This window comes from Bidens hawaiensis, unplaced genomic scaffold, assembly GCF_021521415.1.
Source record: "Bidens hawaiensis isolate Kalapana, Puna unplaced genomic scaffold, B.hawaiensis_p1.1 tig00034214_1, whole genome shotgun sequence".
NCBI lineage: Eukaryota > Viridiplantae > Streptophyta > Magnoliopsida > Asterales > Asteraceae > Bidens > Bidens hawaiensis.
The window spans coordinates 31,547-54,859 of NW_027495906.1; the positions used below are offsets into that span (position 1 = coordinate 31,547).

Genomic DNA, 23,313 nt, shown 5'->3' on the forward strand with positions numbered 1-23,313 from the left:
CGTTTAGTCCCCGCGGGTTTTTAGACGGTTTTGGTAATGGGTTTTATAAACCGGGGCGGGTATGGGATTGGCATTCCCCGCCCCGAAACCGCCCCGTTGCCATCCCTACTGGGAACTCCACCAGGTAAGAAATGCTTTTTCCAGAGTCCCAGTAGCAAACTTTACTTTACTCTCATTTGGGCAGTTGCACATAGAGAATACAGACTCTGCTTTCTCTATCCAATGTAGCAACCCAACTGCTCCTTCCAAACCAGAAAATGCATGCGGCTTACAGTCCATGAAGTTTTTGAAAGTACAACCGGCTTGACCTGAATTAAAGTAGAAGTACACTTAAGTCTCTATATTTGTGGATATGATCGCTTAATTAATACATTTGTCTGTTTCTTGACAAATAGGTATGGGATTTTTACCTCCCTGCGGTTGGCCTTGAGCCTAAGCCGCGGCCATCGCAGCTGTGACATGCTCATTAATTAGCGCTGCCAACTCGGCTGGAGTCAAGTTAATGTTTCCACCACCATGTCTGTTTCGTCCTCCACGACCAGACATAATTCTTCACATTCACATAATACAATAATGTTAATACTTCTAATACCAACAATTATTCCAGTATAAAGTAAATGGCATGCAATCATATAACCACAACATAATAAATTCAGACAATAATACTTGAATAAATAATTTGTAAAAACCGTTTACAAAGTACTTAAGTTCAAATACCAAAATGCAAAAAGTATTAGTTGGATGGGAACAACCCTCCCCATCTAGGTTTATGAAAACTAAGCATGAAAAAGAAAAAAAAATCCTTCCAACATCAGTAAGTCATCCCATACCCAGCACTATCAGCTGGCCATTCTTCAGGGTCCTCCTCCGGTTCCTCCTCAAGGTCCTCCTCAGGATCCTCTTCAGGCCCATGCTGCTCCTCCAACTCTCTAATCCTATCAACTGCCAGACCCAGATGGCCTGTCAAATGCTGCACTCTACTAACCAGTTCAGCAACTTCAGTTCTCACCTTGTGAAAAGCTCGTACCTTCCCACGATGGTATTCTCCAAGTTTCCTATTCATATCTATTAGTTCTGAAATCCTGATCTTAGCCATATCTAAGTCTTTCCTCAAATAGTATATCCCCAATCTGTTATCTTCCATTTGACTAAGTTGGCGCTTCGATGAAGCCACCACAGCAGCCATCACTTGTAACTCATGACACGGAAGTACAGGAAGAGTAGGCTCAATAGTCAGATCATTAGGTAACGAAGGGTTAGTTAAACTAGGCATATGTGGGACATGCTCCTTCAAGAAGAGACTAGAAACATATTTCGGGTACCAGTCCCATGTTTTCTGTCTCCTAAGCAAGTGAGCGTGAGATGATTCACCTAGAGGTGTTGCTCCCTCCGGCAATTCGGTACGGTGCCTCTTCATCCCTACTGACAAAGGTGATGTAGGATGAGTTGGTGACAATATTTCGTGACTTTCGGTGACGGGTTCCTTTCCATGAACACGATCGGGGTTGGATGATGACATACTGCAACATAGGCGGGTGCACAAATAAGTACCCAATATGTGTGTGTTGTAACTATCTTGACAAGTACAGTCACAGTTGGGAAGGCAACCAGTTCACTTATCACTAACTAGAATGCAACTTGGTTCACTATAACTAATGGCTCTGATACCAATCTATCACACCTTCAATTTCCACATGTGGGGTTTTACCGCGAGGCGTGTGACAAACCAGGATCTCAATCATTAGTTACAACAAACAACGTCTAAATATTTTAAATAAACTTTATTGTCCCATATTTGGGAAAACCATTCAGAGTTAATGTCTTGATGTTTTAATATGCGGAAGCGTAACATAACGGGAAACATCCCTAAACAAAACCAAATAGTCAAAGGTACCCAAAACACGCGCAAGCCATAACATTATTAAGTAAAAAGATTCCAACTTATGATTCAAAGTCTATTGGTGATCATGAATGCAACTCCTATCCTTGCACTATCAGTGACCTGAGAAAGACATGCTAAAACGGGTCAACACGACGGTTGGTGAGTTCACAGTTTGAATTTAAAAACAAGTTTGTCAAACAAACCATTTAGTAAGCAAAGAGTGTAAGTAGTAAAGCATGGATAATGTACGGATAATGTATGCATTAGTAATACCGCTAGTTAATTAGGCTAGCAATCATGTTACATTAGTGTAGGTTCCATTTGTGACCGAGGCTGACTTGTTAGTTTGTTGCCACCCACGGAGTCTAATATAAGACTAGTGTGTTTCTAGTAAATGAGACGCCCGACGACTCCCTCAACCGAGAGCCCCGAGGGGGTTTGTCAGACCCAGTAGTACTACCTTTCATTACCGAGCCAATGTACAATCGTTAACGGTTCAATGTGCATGGGGGACTTCAATATAAGTTCACAGTGTACACATGAGGTATTAAAAAGTCTACAATTATCCAAAAGTTTGTATGTTGCATTCTTTCCCCCCCAAAAGGAGTAAGTAAAAAGTGGGGTAGTGAAATTCACCTCGAATGCGGTTCAAAATGAAAGTCAACTGCTTAAGTCAAAGTTGTTCTAGTGCCTAAATCATACAAGCACTATAAGTATTTGCTAAGCAATTCCTAGAACCCTTAGTATCCAAACAATTCCCTTGTTTATTTGAAGTTTGACCAAAGTTTGACTTTTTGTTGACTTTGACCAAAGATTGACTTTTGTTGACTTTGACCAAAGTTTGAATTTTCGTTTGACTTTTGACCAAAAGGTCCAAGTTGTTGACCGTTGACTAAAAAGTCCAAGTCTCGATGACCGAAGACTAAAAATTGAGTTTTGTTGACCGTTGACCAAAATGTTGACATTTGACCAAAATGTTGACCTTTGACCAAAATGTTGACCGACGGCCCGTTGATGACTTTTGACCAATATTCTAGACTTTGAATGATTACATGATGTTCCTAATCACAATTTAACAATAATCAAAGTAATATGCACTTAGCCACTTTTCATACAATCCTATGACTAAGTCTAACTTCTACCACTTTCAACACTTCACAAGTAAGACTAATCACATAGTCAAATAGTTCTAAGTTGACCCATAAAGTCAAAATTCAAATTAGCATAATCAATATATTACAAATTACAACTATTTTAACTAACCAATATATTGATCATCCTTAACAAGTTTTCAGTCATCAAAACCGATTTTTACAACCATCCAAAACTTGTAATTAAATTACCAAATAATTCACACGTATTCTTACCAATATTTGGTATAACATATATTTTTCTTATACTTATAAATTTCACCAAAACATACAGAATATTCACACTTTACAACAACCTAATTTCAGTCTCTATTTTAACACAGCAGTACACAAATATTTGCCAAAAATTCTATATTTGTCCAATTGATTAAAAACCAATTGGATTAGATTCCTACTTCAATTTACAACATTCCAGATATGGAATCATACCCATATATAATTTTAATATCAAGTTATTCAATTTATAACACAACTCAGAAAATTTATCTTTCAATCAGGATTGCAACCCGATTTTGTAAATTAATAAAAACTAGTCAAACAAAGTCCAAAAATTAAGATTCTCGACTTTTTGAAAGCTAGATTCAAAGTACTTATTCATAGAATCAAAAATCAATCAGGATCACCCACATATCATCAAGTTATTCAATATACAATCTAAAACACAGAATATGTCAACAAGCAGATTCAAACCAAAAATCATGATTCTTATATCCTTATGATCTTTAATCATCAAGAAACATTATTATACAATCAAATTTCATGTCTTTAAATTATACATTTAAATTCATAAGAAAAACAAGTATACTTATAAAAGATTCAAACTTCTAAACCAAAACACATTCAACTCTTTTGAGTCATCAAACTTTGATCATCCTCTTTCTATGATCCAAATAATTTGGATACAAAGTTCATACTTATAAAATAAAACATAATAAACCTACTTACTTGATTGATCCAAATGTTTACTCCCCTTGCTTCCCAAAAATCACCAAATCTTTTGTGTATGGAAGTGGGCTTGAAAGAGAGTGTTTGCAAAACAAAGTGAGAGTGTGTGTGGTGTGTGTGGTTTACGTCCAAGACAAGAGGGAAGGGGAAAGGAAAGGTTTTGGAATCCAATAGTTTGTAACCTCTTTGTATTAATAAACTTTTATTATTAATTTAATGGAATAATACCTTAGGTTATCTTTTATTAATCCATATGTGACATGCTACATAATTTATAAAACATTTCCTATGTATTACAATCTAAGGTTTCATAGTTTAACTAAATGACCAACATGTAGCATAACATACAATGTAACTTGTTTAATCATCTAGCTTTCTTATAAATCACATAAGCATGTAACAACTAGTGATATAACATATTGATCGTATAACACATTATACTTATCATATACGGTGCATGCCACATACCACGTTTATTATAACATGCATGACGAGTTTATTATTCTAGTTATAATTAGCTACTTATTCTTGTTTAAGTCACCAATGACACACTAACTTAAATGTACGCATACATGACACTACATGTATAAGAGTTCATTAACATAGTTAACAGAACTAACTGAGTTTACAGACATAGTCAACAAGATTTAACTGTGGTTAGTTAACGAAGTTAACCTGAAAATTGGCAGTTGTCACATCCACGGTTTCTACAGATGATCTTAGATTCACACAACACTGACCTCGTTAGATCTGTTGAGACACTGGATATGAAGTCGATTGGGACCCAACTCCTTTGGGTTGATGAAACAATCAAGAAAATGGGCTAAAGTTGTCTACCAGGGTCTTCATGAACTGGTTAAATTTGGCCGGTTTGCTGAAACAGAGACTATACAGGTTATAGCTCAAGTTGCTGAAGAGCATGTGGTGCCAGCTCAAAGGCGGGCTGCTACACTTGAGATCAGTTCTGATGATGAAGATGAAGAGATAGTACACCATGAAACAGATAGTGCCCCGACCACTGAGCAGCTAAAAGATTTTGAGATTTTTAAAGAGTTACTACAGTCGACTGACTTGAAGCCTCCTCAAGCAGTCACTGTGAATGAAGATGATGATGTTCCTGAGGAACCAGCCGCCGATCTCCTTCCACGTAAACGAATAAAGAAAGATTTGAGACCTGACGTGTTGATTTCTGAGACTACGCCAACAACAACAACATCAACATGAGTCGAACGGTCCTGAGACTCATGTTGACCCGAGTCCATACATTGCTGGGCCTCAAACTCAAGAAAAATTTTTTGATGACATTGCACGTGAGTTGGATTTTGAGGCCAACATTCACAGACTGATGAGACCTATATTCCACTTACTGATGATCCCTCTGGATCATTTGACCCATCCAATCAGGGTCAGTCAAGTTCTAGTGCCTCCGAGAAGCTTGCTCAGATTCTCACCATACAAGAAACTTATTTGCAAAATAAAGGAAAGGGGGTTGTTCTTGAAGATGCTCTCGTTGATGTATAAGCTCTGCAACGTCGAGTTTTTGAACTCGAACATGACTCAGTTGTCAAAGACATCCGTATTCAAGAACTTGAAGCGAGTAACACTGATAAAGATTCCAAGATTATAGAGCTTCAATCTGGTATGGGAGAATTAACTGCTATATATCTAGACCTCCAACAAAACCTTGTTCAAAAGTTTGGAGATGAATTCAACAGCAGTGATGATGTAATTTCAAAGACACCCGATGTTAATCAAGGTGGCAGTTCCAGTGGTCGTCCAACTACCAACATAGATGAATCTGAGACGCTGGAACAATATATGTTTGCTCCTCCAATGACAAAAGAGAAATAAGATCGCATTCAGAAAAGGCTCCTTGTAATGAAGAATTCTAATCAAAACGGTGAATCGTCCGATCATCCAGACAGGTTCATTGTCACCTTTTCAAAGGGTTCTGATAAATATAGTGATCATTCTGGAGTCATATCTTGGGGATTTGATGCTGAGAAGAATATGTGGTGGGTTAAACGAAGGTCTGGGAACACAGAGTACTACAAGAAGATGAAAGACTTTGGATCTTGGACAAAGGTGGACCTCAGTAACCTGATCAATGCTCCATTCCACAACCCAACAAATGATAAGAGAAGTAGTGATTTCTGGAACCTCTTGAGGAGCCAACTTGATAAAGGTTTTCCGAACATGACAACTGCAGAATCATTTTTGAAGAAGGCTAAGGGGGTCAGGGATCCATGGACAGGAAAGACCATGGTAAACGTTATGTGGCCTACCTCAAATAAGGCTACTCATATTCCTGTGCCTAACGCCATTCCAGATGGTAGCTTGGATAACATGAGGTTCTGGATGTATGATAGTGAGACTACCAACGTTGTTATACGTTTACAGAAGGGCAAGGGGCAGTTCAGATTTGTTGATCCAAGAGACTTGCTTAAGTTTGGGGAAAGAGATATCAAGACCCTTAGCACTTTTCAAATAATAGTTGACCCAATTTTTGAAGCGGCTGCAAAGGAGTTCACAAGTATGGTAGCTTCCATCATCAGAACTAAATTTTGGGCAGGTGGTTTGAAGGATGCTGACATTGACTACATGGAGCACGATTAAAGAACGAAGCTACAAACCGAGGGGGAGATTGTTGGGTCCTTACTTGGTGGTTTATACTTAGTTGGTCATAGTTTGGGTTTTGTATGTAAACCAAGATCCTTTATGGATCTCGGTAAGGATCTCGGTGGGATTTGGGCTAGATTTTGGGCTTATGTGTTGGCTACCCTATATATATAACATGTTCTATAGGGTTTAGGTTCGGTTGTTGATTTTGGTTTTGGCCGTCTAGCATGCTTGTGTGTTAGACGAGTATTGTAAGCTATAGTGCTTAAGCACCCGAAGTTAATAGTAACGTGTGTTTTGAATCCTTTCATCGTGTGCTTTACGTGTTCTTGTTTATTTTTCTTGAATCATCTCTTGTTAGATTTCCGCACTAACATAGAGATTGTTGATATCATATTGAAAGATCCTTCTACGGGACTTACAAACCTGTTGACCATTAGTCAGTTTGAAGATGAGTTAGGGGAGACAGATCGTGTTTTTCTTTTGATAGGGAAACCGGTGCCCGAGGAATTTGAGATTCCTAAAGCTATGATTTCTTTACTTGAGGAATTTTCTGATGTTTTCCCAGATGAGTTGCCGGATGGGCTGCCACCTTCGCGATACATCCAACATCATATTGATTTGGAGCCTGGTTCACAATTGCCCAATGGGCCACATTACAGGATGAGCCCGAGAGAGAATGAAGAGTTGCGTAGACAGGTTGAGGAGTTGATTTCTAAGGGTCATGTTCGTGATAGTATGAGCCCTTGTGCTGTTCCCGCTTTGTTAACTCCAAAGAAGGGTGGCACCTAGCGGATGTGTGTTGATAGTCGAGCCATCAACAAGATTACCATGAGGTACAGGTTTCCTATTCCTCGACTTGATGATTTGCTTGACCAGATTAGTGGTGCTACTATTTTCACAAAGTTGGATTTGAAGAGTGGTTATTACCAGATTCGTCTTAGACCTGGGGATGAATGGAAAACTGCATTCAAGACTCGTGAAGGGTTGTACGAGTGGTTGGTGATGCCTTTTGGTTTATCAAACGCGCCTAGTACTTTTATGCGTGTGATGAATCAGTTGCTCAGGCTTTTTATTGGGAAGTTTGTGGTGGTCTATTTTGACGATATTCTTATTTATAGTGCTTCTTTCAGTGAGCATGTCGTGCATGTCAAGAAGGTTTTGGCCTTGCTCCGTAGAGACAATTTCTATGCAGCAACAAAGAAATGTGTTTTCATGACCCCTAAAGTTTTGTTCTTGGGGTATGTTATTTCTGGTGATGGGATACAGGTAGATGAGTCTAAAGTAGCAGCTGTTCAAAACTGGCCAACTCCTACCACCATTACTGAAGTTCGCAATTTTCATGGGCTTTCTTTTTTTTATAGACGGTTCATTCCACACTTTAGTTCCATTATGGCCCCTATCACAGACTGCATGAAAGGGAAGGACGTTTGTTTGGACAGAGGGGGGTAGAGTTATCTTTTCAATTTATTAAGGAAAAGCTCACTACCGCACCAATTCTGGTATTGCCTAACTTTTCGCAAGTTTTTGAACTCCATATTGATGCCTCGAAGGTTGGGATTGGCGGGGTTCTCAATCAAGGGGGTCGACCTATTGCTTATTTTAGCGAGAATTTAACAGGGGCAAAGTTGAGATATAGTACTTATGACCTGGAGTTTTATGTAGTGGTCCAAGCTGTAATGCATTGACGTCACTATTTGTTTCATAAAGAGTTTGTTTTATTAAATGATCATGATTCTCTAAGGCATATTTGCACGCAAGACAAGATATCTCATAAACACGGACGTTGGTTAGCCTTTCTTGAAAAGTTTACTTTTGTGGTCAAACACAAGACTGGTGTTTCAAACCGTGTTGCTGATGCCTTGAGAAGGAGGGGAAATCTGCTTGTTTATGTGAGAGTCAATGTGCTAGGGTCGGAAGTTATTCGTGAGAAGTTAGCCACTGACCCATATTTTTCAGTTGTGTTGCAGGATGTGCAAGCAGGTCATAAGTCAGACTTTATTTGCATGACGAGTTTTTGTTCAAAGGGAATCAACTATGTATTCCTGACTCCAGTCTTCGGTTGAAAATCATTCAGGAGTTACATGGGGAAGGTCATGTTGGTCGTGACCGTACGTTACATTTGGTGCAGTCTTCCTACCTTTGGCTTATTATGAGGAAAGAGGTAGATCGTTTTATTAAAATGTGTCGAATTGGCCAAGTCTCAAAGGGTGTGGCTACTAATGTGGGTCTTTATATGCCTTTGCCAGTCCCTTCACAGCCTTGGACTGATATTAGTATGGATTTTGCGTTGGGGTTACCTCGGTCTCAGAAGGGTAACGATTCGATCTTTTTTGTTGTTGATCGGTTCTCTAAAATGGTGCACTTTATTACTTGCAAGAAGACGACAGATGATGTTAATGTGGCTCAGTTATTCTTTCGGGATGTCTATCATGGTTTACCATCTTCTTTTGTATCTGATCGGGACACTCGTTTCTTGAGTCATTTTTGGCGCAGCCTGTGGAAAATGGTGAACACTCAGCTTAACTTCAGTAGTGCCTACCACCCTCAAACGGATGGGAAAACATAGGTTGTTAATCGGTCACTTGGTAATCTTTTACAATGGCCCGATCATGTGAAGTCTTGGGATCAAAAGTTATGTCAGGCGGAGTTTTCTCATAATCACGCTGTTAATCGAAGTAATGGTTTTAGCCCGTTTGAGGTGGTCTATTCTGCTAAGCCCCGGGGTCCTCTCGATTTGATGTCACTTCCTGTTTCGGGTTCTATTCCCAAGAAGGTACAAGATTTTGTGATAGGGTTACATTAAGTTCATGCAGATGTGCAGGAAAACTTGGCCAACGCTAATTCAAAGTACAAGCAAGCTGTCAACGAAGCTCCGTTTCAAGCCAATTACCAATCAAATCGAAGCTTGAGACGATAAGCACGTTGTGGCAAACCACCAACGCCCCTGTCCAAAGGCCAAAACACATTCTAAATAAAGTTATGGGTTTTTTTATAAAATTGAAGTATGTTAATTCGTTGTAAATATTTTAAAATATAAGAACCAAATATTCGTCATTCAAGAAATAAATTAAAATAAATTCGTAAAAATGCACAATTGCATATCTTACATTATGAAAAAATATATTTCATTTTATGTATAGGTGGACGGTATACATGCAAAAGCAGGCAGGGTGCATGGTATGGAGGTGGTGAGGTGAAGTGCGAGAGGCCCGAAGTAAAAGGTGAATCGGGATGAAATGATGAGGAAGTAAAGGAGAAAATGACGCAGGTGCAAAATCACGAAGGGGGAGAGCAGGAGCATAGGACACCAGCCCGTTATCTCAGTACTAGAGACGAGATGAAGCCTCCGCTATTAGGTCGGGAAGTGTATCGTCTACAATTCGACACTAAGGGTGGGTGTGTCATCTTTCTCATATTTTCCATATTTCATTAGTTTTTTCTCTCTGTTTATTTTAATCCTAGACCCTTGGAATAGTTATCTTTCTCATTCCAAACAACAACAACAACAACAATAATAATAATAATAATAATCGATATTAAAAAAAGTTAAATAAATAAAACTTTTGAAGAATGGGACAACGATTCTCTTTCAATTTAAAAACTAGAGTGGTCTAACACGGAAGAAAGCCATCGGTTAAGAGAAAAAACTTCTTTTTATTTAGGTGTATATTTATGACTTGACTAGTATTTGTCGGTCGTTTATTTAGGTGTTGTTGTGATAATATATCCTTTTCATTAGTCGTTCAAAAAAAAAGTAAAGATGTATATGAAATGGAAAGCTTATCTACATTTGAAAATTATATACTGTATATAAATAAGAAGTTTGGTGCCGCACTTGGCAGCACCGTGTTGATTGATGAATTTTGTTTTTTTAGTTTGGTTACTATAATAAACGTATAGGAGACCAATCAAATGTCATTTTTTTTAAACCTGAAAGAAACTGAATGAGTTCGCGCAGACTTGCGGCCTTATTTAAAGCCCATAACTGACGATGATCGAGTTTTACCAACGCACAAGTTTACAAACTGAACCCCCCCCCCCCCCAACAAAAAAAATTGGTTGTTCGTCCACCTCAATTTTATATTTTTTTTGTTTTTGAGCTTCAGTACTGTAACGTACGTAATCAAAACATGCCGAATTCGTGTCATGTTACCACCTCAATGCTTGGTACTGGCAACGCTTGGGTTTTACCACTGCCCGATTTAAACTTCGTTTTAAATATTTTATTTGCATATATGGTAATGTTTTTATTTGTTCATTTAACGAATTAATTTTTTGGGTGTTAACGTTGATATTTTATCAATGGTGTCTATGTCGTACGAACGCAGCCGATACTGACCGAATTCATGTCGACTCATCGTCGTAATGCTCGAGTTTTACCAATGCTCGTGTTTCAATGCTATGGTTTGACAACTGCCCGGGTTAGTTATATAATAATCCAAATGTTTGTATAAAATATAAGAAAATAATAGCAGCATTCAAGGGTTGTGGTTTGTAATTTATGACCATATAAAATTAAAAATATATAATAATAAAATAAATAAATAAATAAAATATTTGGGTATAATGTTGGCCGTGCGTGACATGGAACCAACGCCACAAATCCGTTTGCTTAAGTTGCTAAATATTTTGAGTGACAAGCACGTACGTGAAGACAGCTACACCAAGTTGCTAAATATCAATCAAATTGAGCGGTTTCGCTTCGTTAACTATATTTGTCTGCGCATGGCATGGAACCAACGCCACAAATCCGCTTGGTTAGATTAAACCTTCACTCTGTGTGTGTGTGTGTGTGGGGGGGGGGGGGGGGGGTATATCTATCTATCAATGGCGGTTTTTATGAATCGGCCGGTGATCACGTCGTCACCTCCGTCAATATCAGCCACCGCACATAATAATAATAGCCATGCCTCCAGCAACAGGTTCAGATTACACCGATCAATCACTTCTCACTTGACTAATATTCATTTCCATTCCTCCATATCAGGCACGTACACACACTTTGCAATCCTTATTATTATTATTATTATAATCATTCACGTTGTCCTTGTTAACTTGTTATATATCCGACTTATTAATTATGCATGCTTCACAAATTTTAATTGATCAGTTTACATGCAGACTGTAATTAGCAACTAAGTAACTAACTAATTACTATAAATCAGTTGAGTAGCTCATGAGCTGGCTTGGCTCATTTACTCTCCTAACCCCCCCCCCCCCCCCACACACACACACCCACAAAAAAAATCTGCACCCTATTATACGAGTCATATTATTTTTGAAGACCACAGACCTATCACATCATAGGTCCATATAAAGCAAACTTTCACATTATATGAGTCATACAAGTAATACGTGACAGTGGTGTGTTTTTTTGACACAACACACCATCGTCACATCCGTAAGTACTATCACTAAAGTTATACGGGCCCATATATATCATATGAGCCATATAAGTAAAGTAGTTGATTGGATTTTTACATTTTGTAGGGCATGGATGTTCATGGATGCAAGATAACTCAGCCCACAGTGATATTGTATCCAACAATAAAAGGAATCTTGGTCCTTTAAATTCAGTGTTTCCACCAATACCTGCAGAAGTTTCATCTTTGAAGGATCTTTTTGAATTCATATGCGCAGGCCTCCTTATGGACAAACTCGGGTTCACCCCAGAAACAGTAGCCGATTCGATAGAAAAGTGGTTAGAGAACGGGTTTCACGTGTGTAAATTGTTTAAACTCAATGATCTATAGCTTACAACGCCCCAGAAAGCTAGAATTTATCACTATTATATCCCAGTCTTCCTGTGGTGTGAAAAGCAGGTATCTGATCATAGATCTAAGTTTAAAGATGGAGATGACATCCCTCCTTTGGTGGTATTTTCCAGTTCTTGTTTATTTTGCTAACTAGTAATATACATGACAGTAAATGCTTCAAGTTTTAAGACTCGCCGAAAAATGAAATGGGTTGTCGCCTAAATATGAACAAATTTCGTTTATTGATAGAACTTACACATATGTAGATAAACATTTGAACATTATAAAAAAACACATGAACAAATAAATTTAATGGTTTTTTATTAACATAATATAGACATTTGTGTGTAAATCTATTGTTATGTAGATTGGCTTTAGTGCTCCCCAAGGTTGTGGGAAGACTACACTCGTCTTTGCTCTCGACTATCTTTTTCGAACGTCAGGAAGGTAGAGTGCAGAGTTATAATGCAGTTTTATGGCCATGAATTCATAAATCATAACATTCTTGTGAAAGTTAAGAATTTGTAACATGTTTTACGTATCAGGAAGTCTGCAACTATTTCCATAGAGGATTTCTATTTAACATATGATGATCAGGTAACTGTTGAAAATTATTCAACTAAGCATCTCTATTAACCACAAGAAAGGAATGTGATATTTCATACTGACTGAATATAATATACATTAGGCTAAACTGAGAGAAAGCAACCCCGGGAATGCTCTTTTGGAGGTTAGATTTCATTGTCATATTTTAAAAGCATTACTTAAAACACAACAAGATTGATGGCACTATGTGAGTAAATAATGTTTTTTCTGTACCCACAGTTTCGCGGAAACGCTGGAAGCCATGATCTTTCTCTTTCTGTTGAAACACTAGCAGCTCTGAGAAAATTGACTAAAGAAGGTTTGACCGACATGCATAATGTGGCCAAATGGGCCAGTCTGGCAGGTTGGGTAACGGGTTTGGGTCAGGGTTGACTTGAGCTGCAAACACTTTTCTGCCAAAATTCTGAGATTTCTTTTAGATCTTTTTTATACGAAAAAACATAGAACAAATTGACCCATTCATAAGTAAATGGCCTGAAATTGCCACCTTACACATGTGTATCCTGTCTTTTGCTTAATCACAAATTTTGAACTAAATTTTAAAGCTCAAAATATGTCCAGGTATGAAGATGAAGCTGCCTAGATATGATAAAGTAAGTACACATCATTTATACATATCTTCTAATTACTTTGTGCCATTCTTTCTACGTACTGGTTCTACATACAAAATGGGGGTGGTTTAGTAACAGGTTAAAACGGGTAGTTTTGTACTCGACACGGGTCGGGTCAAACTGGGTTGACCCAAAATACCTTCTGTAAAGTATTTTTTTAACTATTTCCAGGTGGTATGCCCAATGTGATTATAAAAGCTCTATTGTTTTAATAAAATACATCTTTTTTTAATAAAATGATTTATGAGATTATATGTATTAGAGATTAAGGGTGTTAATCAAATTGCATTCGGATTATTCGAGTTACTTGAATCGGGTTATTTGAATTTTACATTTTAAATCTGATTTCGAATAAAATTTGCAAAAACTGATTCGAATAAACTTAGGAAAACTACAAAAATTAAAAAAAGAAATAAAAAAATATTTCAAATTGTTTCTGTGTGGTGTTTTTATCTTTTATTCAGATAAAATTGTGCATTTTATGTTTATGTAGTTTGTAGTTCATCATGTTTATGTAATAGCTTTATCACGCACACTAGGTGTTTGATGAAATGCCTGAACCGAAACCTATTAGCTATATCGATAAGTATAGAACATGCTAGTTATAAATCACACAACTTAGTTTCACCCCTTTGTTTTGCAGGACAGTAAGAAAAGAAATCCTAAATGAGACTTGAATTATCATTTTCATTTGCATATGCTAAGCAACAAAGGAAGCTAGTAATCTTTTGTCATTCAACAAAATTAGTCTATGATAATAGATTTCCCTTTAGAAGAAGTAATGACTTTTAGAAAACTCCTTAAACCACCGCAACTTCACCGCCCACCACCGTCAACCACCGCCAACTTTCTACCTCCACCGCCACCAATAGACACGTCACTCACCCCCTCCCCAACCCTCACACTCACCTCCTCCACCGCAGGCACTCAATCCCAACTCACGACTTTCATCAACACTCACCTGAAACCCAACCTCACCCCTAATGACCTCCTCTCGTTCCTCAAAAACCACCTCCACCACCATCCCAAATTCGCACACCTTGACCTCCACGTCTTCCGCCATGCCGCCACCCTCGACTCCTTCCGCCACGACCACTCAACCTATGAATGGATGGTCAGAACGCTCGCCATCACTCACCGCCTGGATTCCTTGTCATCTGTCCTTGACTTCATCGTCTCCAATCCCTGCCCATGCTCAGACGGCATTTTTTCCTGCAGCCGTACCGAACCCATTTTCCGTTTTGCGATAACTGTGTTCTGTAACGTCGGGAGGCTTGATGATGCATACCAGGTTTTTGACAAAATGCTCAGACTAATTGATGGCAAACCTAATGTGGCTGTCTACAATACAATGATTCATAGTTATGTCAAGCATGGTAAATTCGAAAAGGGTTTGGAGTTTTACGCGAGAATGGTTAAAGATCGGGTCAAACCCGATGTGGTCACTTTCAACATATTGATTAATGGTTATTTTCGCAGTTCGAGATTCGAGTTAGCGTTAGAGGTGTTTAAGGAAATGAGGGTGAAGGGTTGTGTTCCAAATGTGGTCACTTTTAATACTTTAATCAAGGGATTCTTTAGAGAAAGAAAGTTCAAACAAGGTATAGGAATGGCATTTGAGATGATCGAATTGGGATGCGGTTTATCGAGTGTAACGTGTGAGATTTTGGTTGACGGGCTTATAAAAGAACGCAGGGTTTCAGAGGCATGTGATCTTGTTATTGATCTTTCAAGAAAACGAGTTTTACCAGCAAAGTTTGATTATTTTTCCTTAATCGAGACTCTTTGTGATCAAGGGGATGTGATTAAAGCAGGATTAATAGTAGACAAGTTATGGGACAATGGAAATGCTCCAAGTTCCGTCACTTGTACTATCTTGATTGAAGGTTTAAGGAGGATTAAGAACATTGAATCGGGATATATGTTAATGGATAAGATGCTTAAACATAATATCGTTCCAGATAGTGTGACTTTTAATTGTGTTCTTGGCGATCTTTGTAATTCGGGAAGAACATCAGATGCGAATAAGTTAAGGTTGTTGGGTTCTGAAAAAGGGGTGTGTCTTGATGAAGTAAGTTATAACATATTAGTATCGGGATATTCGAAAGAAAAGAATAAGAAAGAGGGGAAAGCTATCGTTGATGAGATGTTGGATAAAGAGTTTATTCATGATATTGCTACTTATAATAGGCTGATGAAAGGTCTTGGAATTAGATGAAACTGTTATTTTCAAACATATGCAGTAAATCTGAGAATTCTTTGTATACAAAACAACATTCAAGTGTTTGTAAATCTGAGAATTTACAAGCTGATTTGGTGCTCTGTGGTTTGAGTTTGATGAGTTGAGATCTTGTGGCCCGCTTTTATCGTAATCGGTATGCAGTAAATATCTTGTGCTGTTGATTTATGTGTATAAATTATTTGACAATAGAACATAATAACTAATTTCCATGGGCCGTTGAGGCTTAATCACACTGTCAAAAGCATATTCGGCTGAGTCAACGTTTTTATAAATCTTGCAAGCACCCAAACGAGCTCCCCAAACTCCACCGTCACATTCCATTGACGTTAGTCCTAGTTTGAACGTATTTCATTTTCGTTGAAGCAAAGTAATCCAACCTGGTATCAGTTAATCCTGCATGACCCGCAGAACACTTACAAAAGCCGCCTAATGTAGGATCCGTGTTTGGTTAGCTCCTAAAGCTGGGCATTCCATGGTGTGCAGGTTCTCTATTTTAGTTTTTATTTAAAGTCCAATTTTTGTTTTTCGTTTTTTTATAGTTATTAATATGCAGTATTTTATATAAATTTGTGTTAAAATTTGGATCAAAATGCCGAAGAAAAAACATAACATAGTTGTGTATTTGAATTTATATAAAGGTTATACAAAGAAAAAAAGAAAAACGTTACATCAGATAGGTGCAGTATTAATTAACAGAAAAATAGAAATGGATTAACCCGTATATCTATTCATTGACTTTAGGAACATAAATCAACAATCATAACATGAACTGGTGAACAAAGTCATCTAATTCTTATTCAAACGCAATCATTGTTAGCTCATTTATCTAAATGGGTCAAAAAAATCAATAAGTTACGCTAAAGGTAACTTGATGAGTTGAGCTTATAAATTATATACATTTGATTTTCTTTAATTAAAATTTTATGCTTTAAATGGTTGATGGATTAACTTGTTTATTTGTAGTACAACATGAACCCCTCATTTATTAAGGGAGTTAGACATCTCAGCTTGAACACGATTCATTTAATTCAACATGTTGAACTGAAAAACCAACATCTTGTTATTTTGTATCGGTTATTGTGATATTTTATTCAACACTAGGATATTGGCCCGTGTTACACATGGATGGAAAATAATTCAAACTTCATATATATGTAATCATAATAATTCTTTACCGTGTTCTCTGCAAAAACACAAGATGTAGGAAAATTTGTATAAATGGTGGAATGGTAAACTATATAAATATACAAATCATTGAATTGCTAAAATAATAGACATACTAAAAAAGGGAACAAAAGCAGTTATAAAGAATAATTGTTATCAAAATCGGTTTTTAAATCATTTGAAAGGAAATAGTTGGTTATGTTTATAGAAAAAATTAATTAGTGAGGTTATGATTCTAGAAAAAATTTATTAGTGAATTATGTGGCAGTTTTATAGATGGAAACCGGATGACTTGGAAGCCTATGTGGACGTGCTAATTGAAGACTATGCAGATATTGTGTATTGTTTTAATAGTATAGTAAATATAAACAAACTATAAATAACCTGTATATATATATATATATATAGCATATAATAACCTATAAATGCATACAATATATTTACACCGTATAAATACAAAAATCCGCATGTAATTACAACATCTAAATTTAGAATCAAATCCGGACCCTAATTTTTGGAACTACCAAAAATTACAAACACTTAAAAATCGAACATAAAACTATAGAAAATATAAAAAAATATAAAAGATTTGAATTTCAATTGTAGTCAAACATGTTAATTAACACGGAAACATCTTACTAAATAAAATTGCCTAAATTAAAACATCCTAAAAATAAAATTAACCAAATTCAATGACTGTTAAACAATAAGATGAAACAACATCATAACAATAGTTATTTCAAATTTATATTTTTTAAATATACTGAAACTCTAGAAAGAGTATAGAATTCAAATTCAAATACATCAACCTTAATTATTGAAACTAATATAATTGACTAAATTATAAATTACAGTCCAAACAATAAGATTGAATTTACAAAGATTTGAAAATTCCAATTATTGTGAAATTAGTTGATATGAAAAAAATAATTATCACAAATATTAACTAAATAAAATTGAATTAAATACAGATAAATGGATAAATAAAAAATTAACATACGTATGAATACACATTTGATGGAGAAGGACATATTAAAGATGGAGAAGACAGTGAGCGTATCTGAATCAATTGGCCAGATAAACAAATTTGGGTTCTTTAGGTATTGAGGAAGACATAAATCGTTGTTGCATTAATTGGGAGGAGAAAAGTTTAGGGTTGACATGTATTGGACACGACGGTCATCGTTGATGCATCAAATAGCCGGATAAACAATTTATGGATTAGAGTTATTCGAGAAGGCGGTCATGAATATTAAACTCTAGTGGTAGGAGAAACAAATTAGGATTGATAGACTTGAGAACAAACAACGAGTGTGATATAAGTGGGTATCGGGTTATAACTGAAAACGGGTTGCACGCTTCTTTATTTTTTTGAATATAATTAGTAGTGAATATGTGGAATTTACTTTAATGAAAACATGATGACATGGATATATAAGTGGATAGGCTAGGTAAATGAGAAGTGTATAACATTCTGTTGCTTTAATAGATTATTAGGATGTTGAACCGAAACTTAAAATCTTGTTTTTGTGATCTTTGTTTACTTTTTCTATAATAGATTACATGGATAGTCAGGACATTCTGGGTTTTACATTAGTTTTTTTTAAAAACTGTTTTACCCCGAGGTTAAGAAAATTAAGGGAGGTAAATGAAGTTCGTTTTCTTCATCAATACTTATTCCCCAAATTTTATATATTTTGGATGAGATTCATTAATTTAGCCATTTTCTAGGGACACCACCCCATTTTTCTAAAAAAGCCTCTCAATAAGCCGCGTATAGGGCTATAGGCGGCCTATTGAGGGGTTTTAGAAAAACCCACTAATATTGTCTTATTATGTTTTTATAATTAATAATTTTTATGTTCTTTCCTTTTCTTTTGATGTTTTATGTTTTAATTTTGATTTTTTGTTTCCTTTTTTTTATTTTTTTTATATAATATTTTTTTTAAAAAAAGATGTGTTAATATAACAAAATTTTTTTACCAAAACAATAAACACGTATATACATCAAACCAAAACATTATTATATACAAAACATCGAGTTTGTACAAAAATATATAAAAATTATAAAAACGGCGTGTCGTCGATGTCAGGGGCCATAAACGTCGCCTCGTGAACTTCGGCGTTGTCTTCGGCCCTCCGTCTGACGCCTGAAACCTGACCGTCGTCGGGTGATGGATGGACGGTCATGATGGACAGACGGTGGTGATGGAAGAACGGTGGTGCAGAAGGAAGGACGGCTGTAGATGGATGGCTGGATAATACCCTTATTTGTTTGTTTGTGTGGATAATACCCTAAAATGGATGAATAGGTTGCGTATAGTGCTATACGCGGCTTATAAGGTATGGTATGACAACCTAAGACAACATTTTTGTAGTCCTAAGTTGTTATTTGTATCCAATAGGCCGCGTATAGTGTTGTATGCGGCCTATAAGGTACGATATGACAACCTAGGACTGCATTTTACAGTCCTAGGTTGTCATATCGTACCCTATAGGCCGTGTACAGCACTATACGCGGCTTATTGGTCCAGTTTTAATAATAATATTATATAATAAATAATAATAATATTATTAAATAATAATAATAATAATGATGATTAAATAATAATAATAATAGGTCAGCCCCCTTTTAGTGAAAGGGAGTGTTGAAAGCCCCTATAGGCCGCGTATAGTGCTATACACGGCCTGTAGGGCTCCTTATAACCCTCCCTTTCATCAAAAGGGATCCTATCAACACACAAACAAACATTCAAACAAACACACCCATCGCCGTCTATTAATTTTTTTTTTAATTATTATTGTTATTATTATATTATTTATATATAATTATTAATTGTTATTATTATTTAATTATTTAATATTATTATTATTTAATAATAATATTTATTATCATTTATTTATTAAAAATGGAGGACGAGGTGGAGATGCAGATCGGCACGCGGCCCTTACGTCCCTATGCCTTTAGTCGAGCCTGCTCCGATAGCAGCAGCGCCCCTTACCACCGCTACATACCTTTGACCACGAGGCGAGCCTGTCGGGCGTTAGACGCGGACGAGGCGACGAAGTCGACGACGTCGGTCAGGGATCGGCCGTCAGAAGAAGGGCCATCGACCTCGTCGATGTTCACGATGAGACGTTTACGGTACCTGACATCGACGACACCCTGTTTTTATAGTTTGTATATATTTTGTTTTATTTTGTACAAACTCGATGTTTTGTATATAATAATGTTTTGGTTTGGTGTATATGCGTGTTTATTGTTTTGGTGTATACATGTTTATTGTTTTGTTTTGAATTTTTTTTTGTTATAAAACCAATGTTGTAAAAGTAGGTCTACAAGGCCGAGTACTCACCGAGTACTTCCTACAAGGTATGATGCCGAGGGGAGTTTCTTTAACTCCGCATAATTATTAAGGAGCGATAAAAAATGGTCAATTTCAGCCAAAATCACATCTAGTTGGTCAATTTGGACCGAATTTGATTTAAAAAGTAAAACATAATTCATATTTCTATAATATTAAGAAAATAATATCACTGTTTTTTACCTAATGAATAGCAAATTTTTGAATAAATTAGTAATTAAAATGTATAATTATTATATTTATATTGATATTTACTTATTTTGTTATATATATTAGTGAACCTTTGATATATGACATATATATCTAAAAACTAATTTTCCTTATAGTTACCAATTCCGAGTACTCTCTGAATACTCCCCAAGTACTCCGAGTAAACCGAACTCCCTAATCGGCCGCCTTGGGCCCGCCTAGTGACTTTTGCAACCACGATAAAAACACATATTATTAAATAATAATAATAATAAATAGAAATAATAATAATTAAATAATAATATTAAATAATAATACTGATAAAAATAATAATAATGATAATATTAATAAATAATAATCATAATAATAGATATTATAAATAATAATAATGTAAGGCCCCGATCCCAGTGTCCTACATTTCATGTCGGATTTACTTATAAATACAGTTCTACAAATCAGAGTTAATTAAAACTTTCGCGGAAACGTTAACTTCAATAATTCGTTACAAAAACATTCAAACTTGTCTTTTAAAAATAACATAAAACATCATATTTTAAGCATCATTTCTTTCATCTTCAGATGCCAGGCGTCCAACCCATGTCATGTGCCATCCTCATGCTAGCTCATTTAAACATATTTACCCGCGCATACTAATAGTCAGCTACGCGGAGTGAGTTCTAGTTAGTCATGCAACATACAATACATTCTCAAACATTTAAGTATACGTATCCGAAGATACATATTCATACTTAAACTGATCTTTATTCCTGACACTTTATAATTATCCATAAGAGGACCAGTGCATAATATCTATTAGAAGAACAATTACTATTATCCATAGAAGTAACAACTTGTATTATCCATTAAAGATCTATATAAACTATCCATAGAAGGATCCCTAAATATTATCCATAGAAGGATCCTTAAACATCACCCATAGAAGGGACCCTAAATACTTTTCATAGAAGGACCACTACATATTATCCATAGAAGGAGCCCTATACCTGATCCATAAAAGGAACCATATGTATATATTGTCCATAGAAGGAACGCATACTCAATTATATAATATCCGTATTAGGAACGCTAATAAGGCTCACAGTCCTTATTTACGCTATCACTTATCGAGTCTAGGTCCAATAGTAGTTTAGAGGGATTTGCCATCCTAACTTACTATGCTGGACGTAGATCTCACATACCTTTCGTGTGCCTGCTTACACATACCTCACATATACGAAGACTCTAGGTGTTCTTCACATCATTCATCTAACAATCATACTTCCTTGACGATACGTGCAATATCCGAAGATCGTTCACGTACCTATAGGCATTCGTCCATTACATTCATACATTCTATTGAATATATCATATATAACATACACTTACCACTTAAGCTAAGTGTATTAACATTCACATTGAGTATGCACACAGCCCCGAAAACATAACAAGGAAATTGGGCTAGAAACTCACATGTCTCCTGTTTCATTCTGAGTTAATAGTGATTCATTTCTTCAATTGAGCACGGCTAACTGTATATCAGTTACACGTATCAATTTCCTAATCCTATACTCTTCATTTAGGTTGCACCAGAAATGGTTAAGTCTGGTATATTCTAATAGCCTTGTATTCTAATACCTTAATTCGAATGGACTTATGTTAGAATACATTTGTGTTAACATTCAACTTGTATTCGAATGGCATGTGATTAGAATACATTTTTGTTAGCATTCAACTTGTATTCGAATGGCATGTAGTGAGAATTCATTTGTATTCGAATGGCATGTGATTAGAATACATTTGTATTCTAATGGCATGTGAATAGAATACATTTGTGTTAGCATTCAACTTGTATTCGAATGGTATGAAATTAGAATACCTTTGTATTCGAATGGCATGTGGTTAGAATACATTTGTATTCTAATAGCATGTGAGTAGAATACATTTGTGTTAGCATGATAGCACACAACTTGTATTCGAATGGCATGTGATTAGAATACATTTGTGCTAGCATTCAACTTTTATTTGAATGGTATGAAATTAGAATACCTTTGTATTCGAATGGCATGTGGTTAGAATACATTTGTATTCTAATGACATGTGATTAGAATACATTTGTGTGAGCATTATAGCACACAACTTGTATTCGAATGGCATGTGATTAGAATACATTTGTATTTTATTGACATGAGATTAGAATACATTTGTGTTAGCATTCAACTTGTATTCTAATGGTATGAAATTAGAATACCTTTGTATTCGAATGACATGTGGTTAGAATACATTTGTATTCTAATGGCATGTGATTAGAATACATTTGTGTTAGCATTAAAGCACACAGCTTGTATTCGAATGGCATGTGATTAGAATACATTTGTATTCTATTGGCATGAGATTAGAATACATTTGTGTTAGCATTCAACTTGTATTCTAATGGTAGGAAATTAGAATACCTTTGTATTCGAATGACATGTGGTTAGAATACATTTGTATTCTAATGGCATGTGATTAGAATACATTTGTGTTAGCATTATAGCACACAACTTGTATTCGAATGGCATGTGATTAGAATACATTTGTATTTTATTGACATGATATTAGAATACATTTGTGTTAGTATTCAACTTGTATTCGAATGGTATGAAATTAGAATACCTTTGTATTCGAATGACATGTGGTTAGAATACATTTGTATTCTAATGGCATGTGATTAGAATACATTTGTGTTAGCATTAAAGCACACAACTTGTATTCGAATGGCATGTGATTAGAATACATTTGTA

The 23,313-nt window shown here is 36.0% G+C and overlaps 1 protein-coding gene across 1 annotated transcript; it reads left to right on the forward strand.

The window, feature by feature from the left end:
• The first annotated feature begins 14,334 nt into the window (after window positions 1-14,334).
• LOC143585901 (uncharacterized) lies at window positions 14,335-15,791 on the forward strand. Its single transcript, XM_077067576.1, has one exon. It carries the CDS (start codon window positions 14,355-14,357, stop codon window positions 15,789-15,791), a length of 1,437 nt encoding a protein of 478 aa, XP_076923691.1. The 5' UTR covers window positions 14,335-14,354.
• Window positions 15,792-23,313: the final 7,522 nt, after the last annotated feature.

What these genes read in the sequence shown, in the direction of transcription:
- LOC143585901 (XM_077067576.1), top strand. Translation starts at nt 14,355, where the DNA reads ATGACTTTTAGAAAACTCCTTAAACCACCGCAACTTCACCGCCCACCA.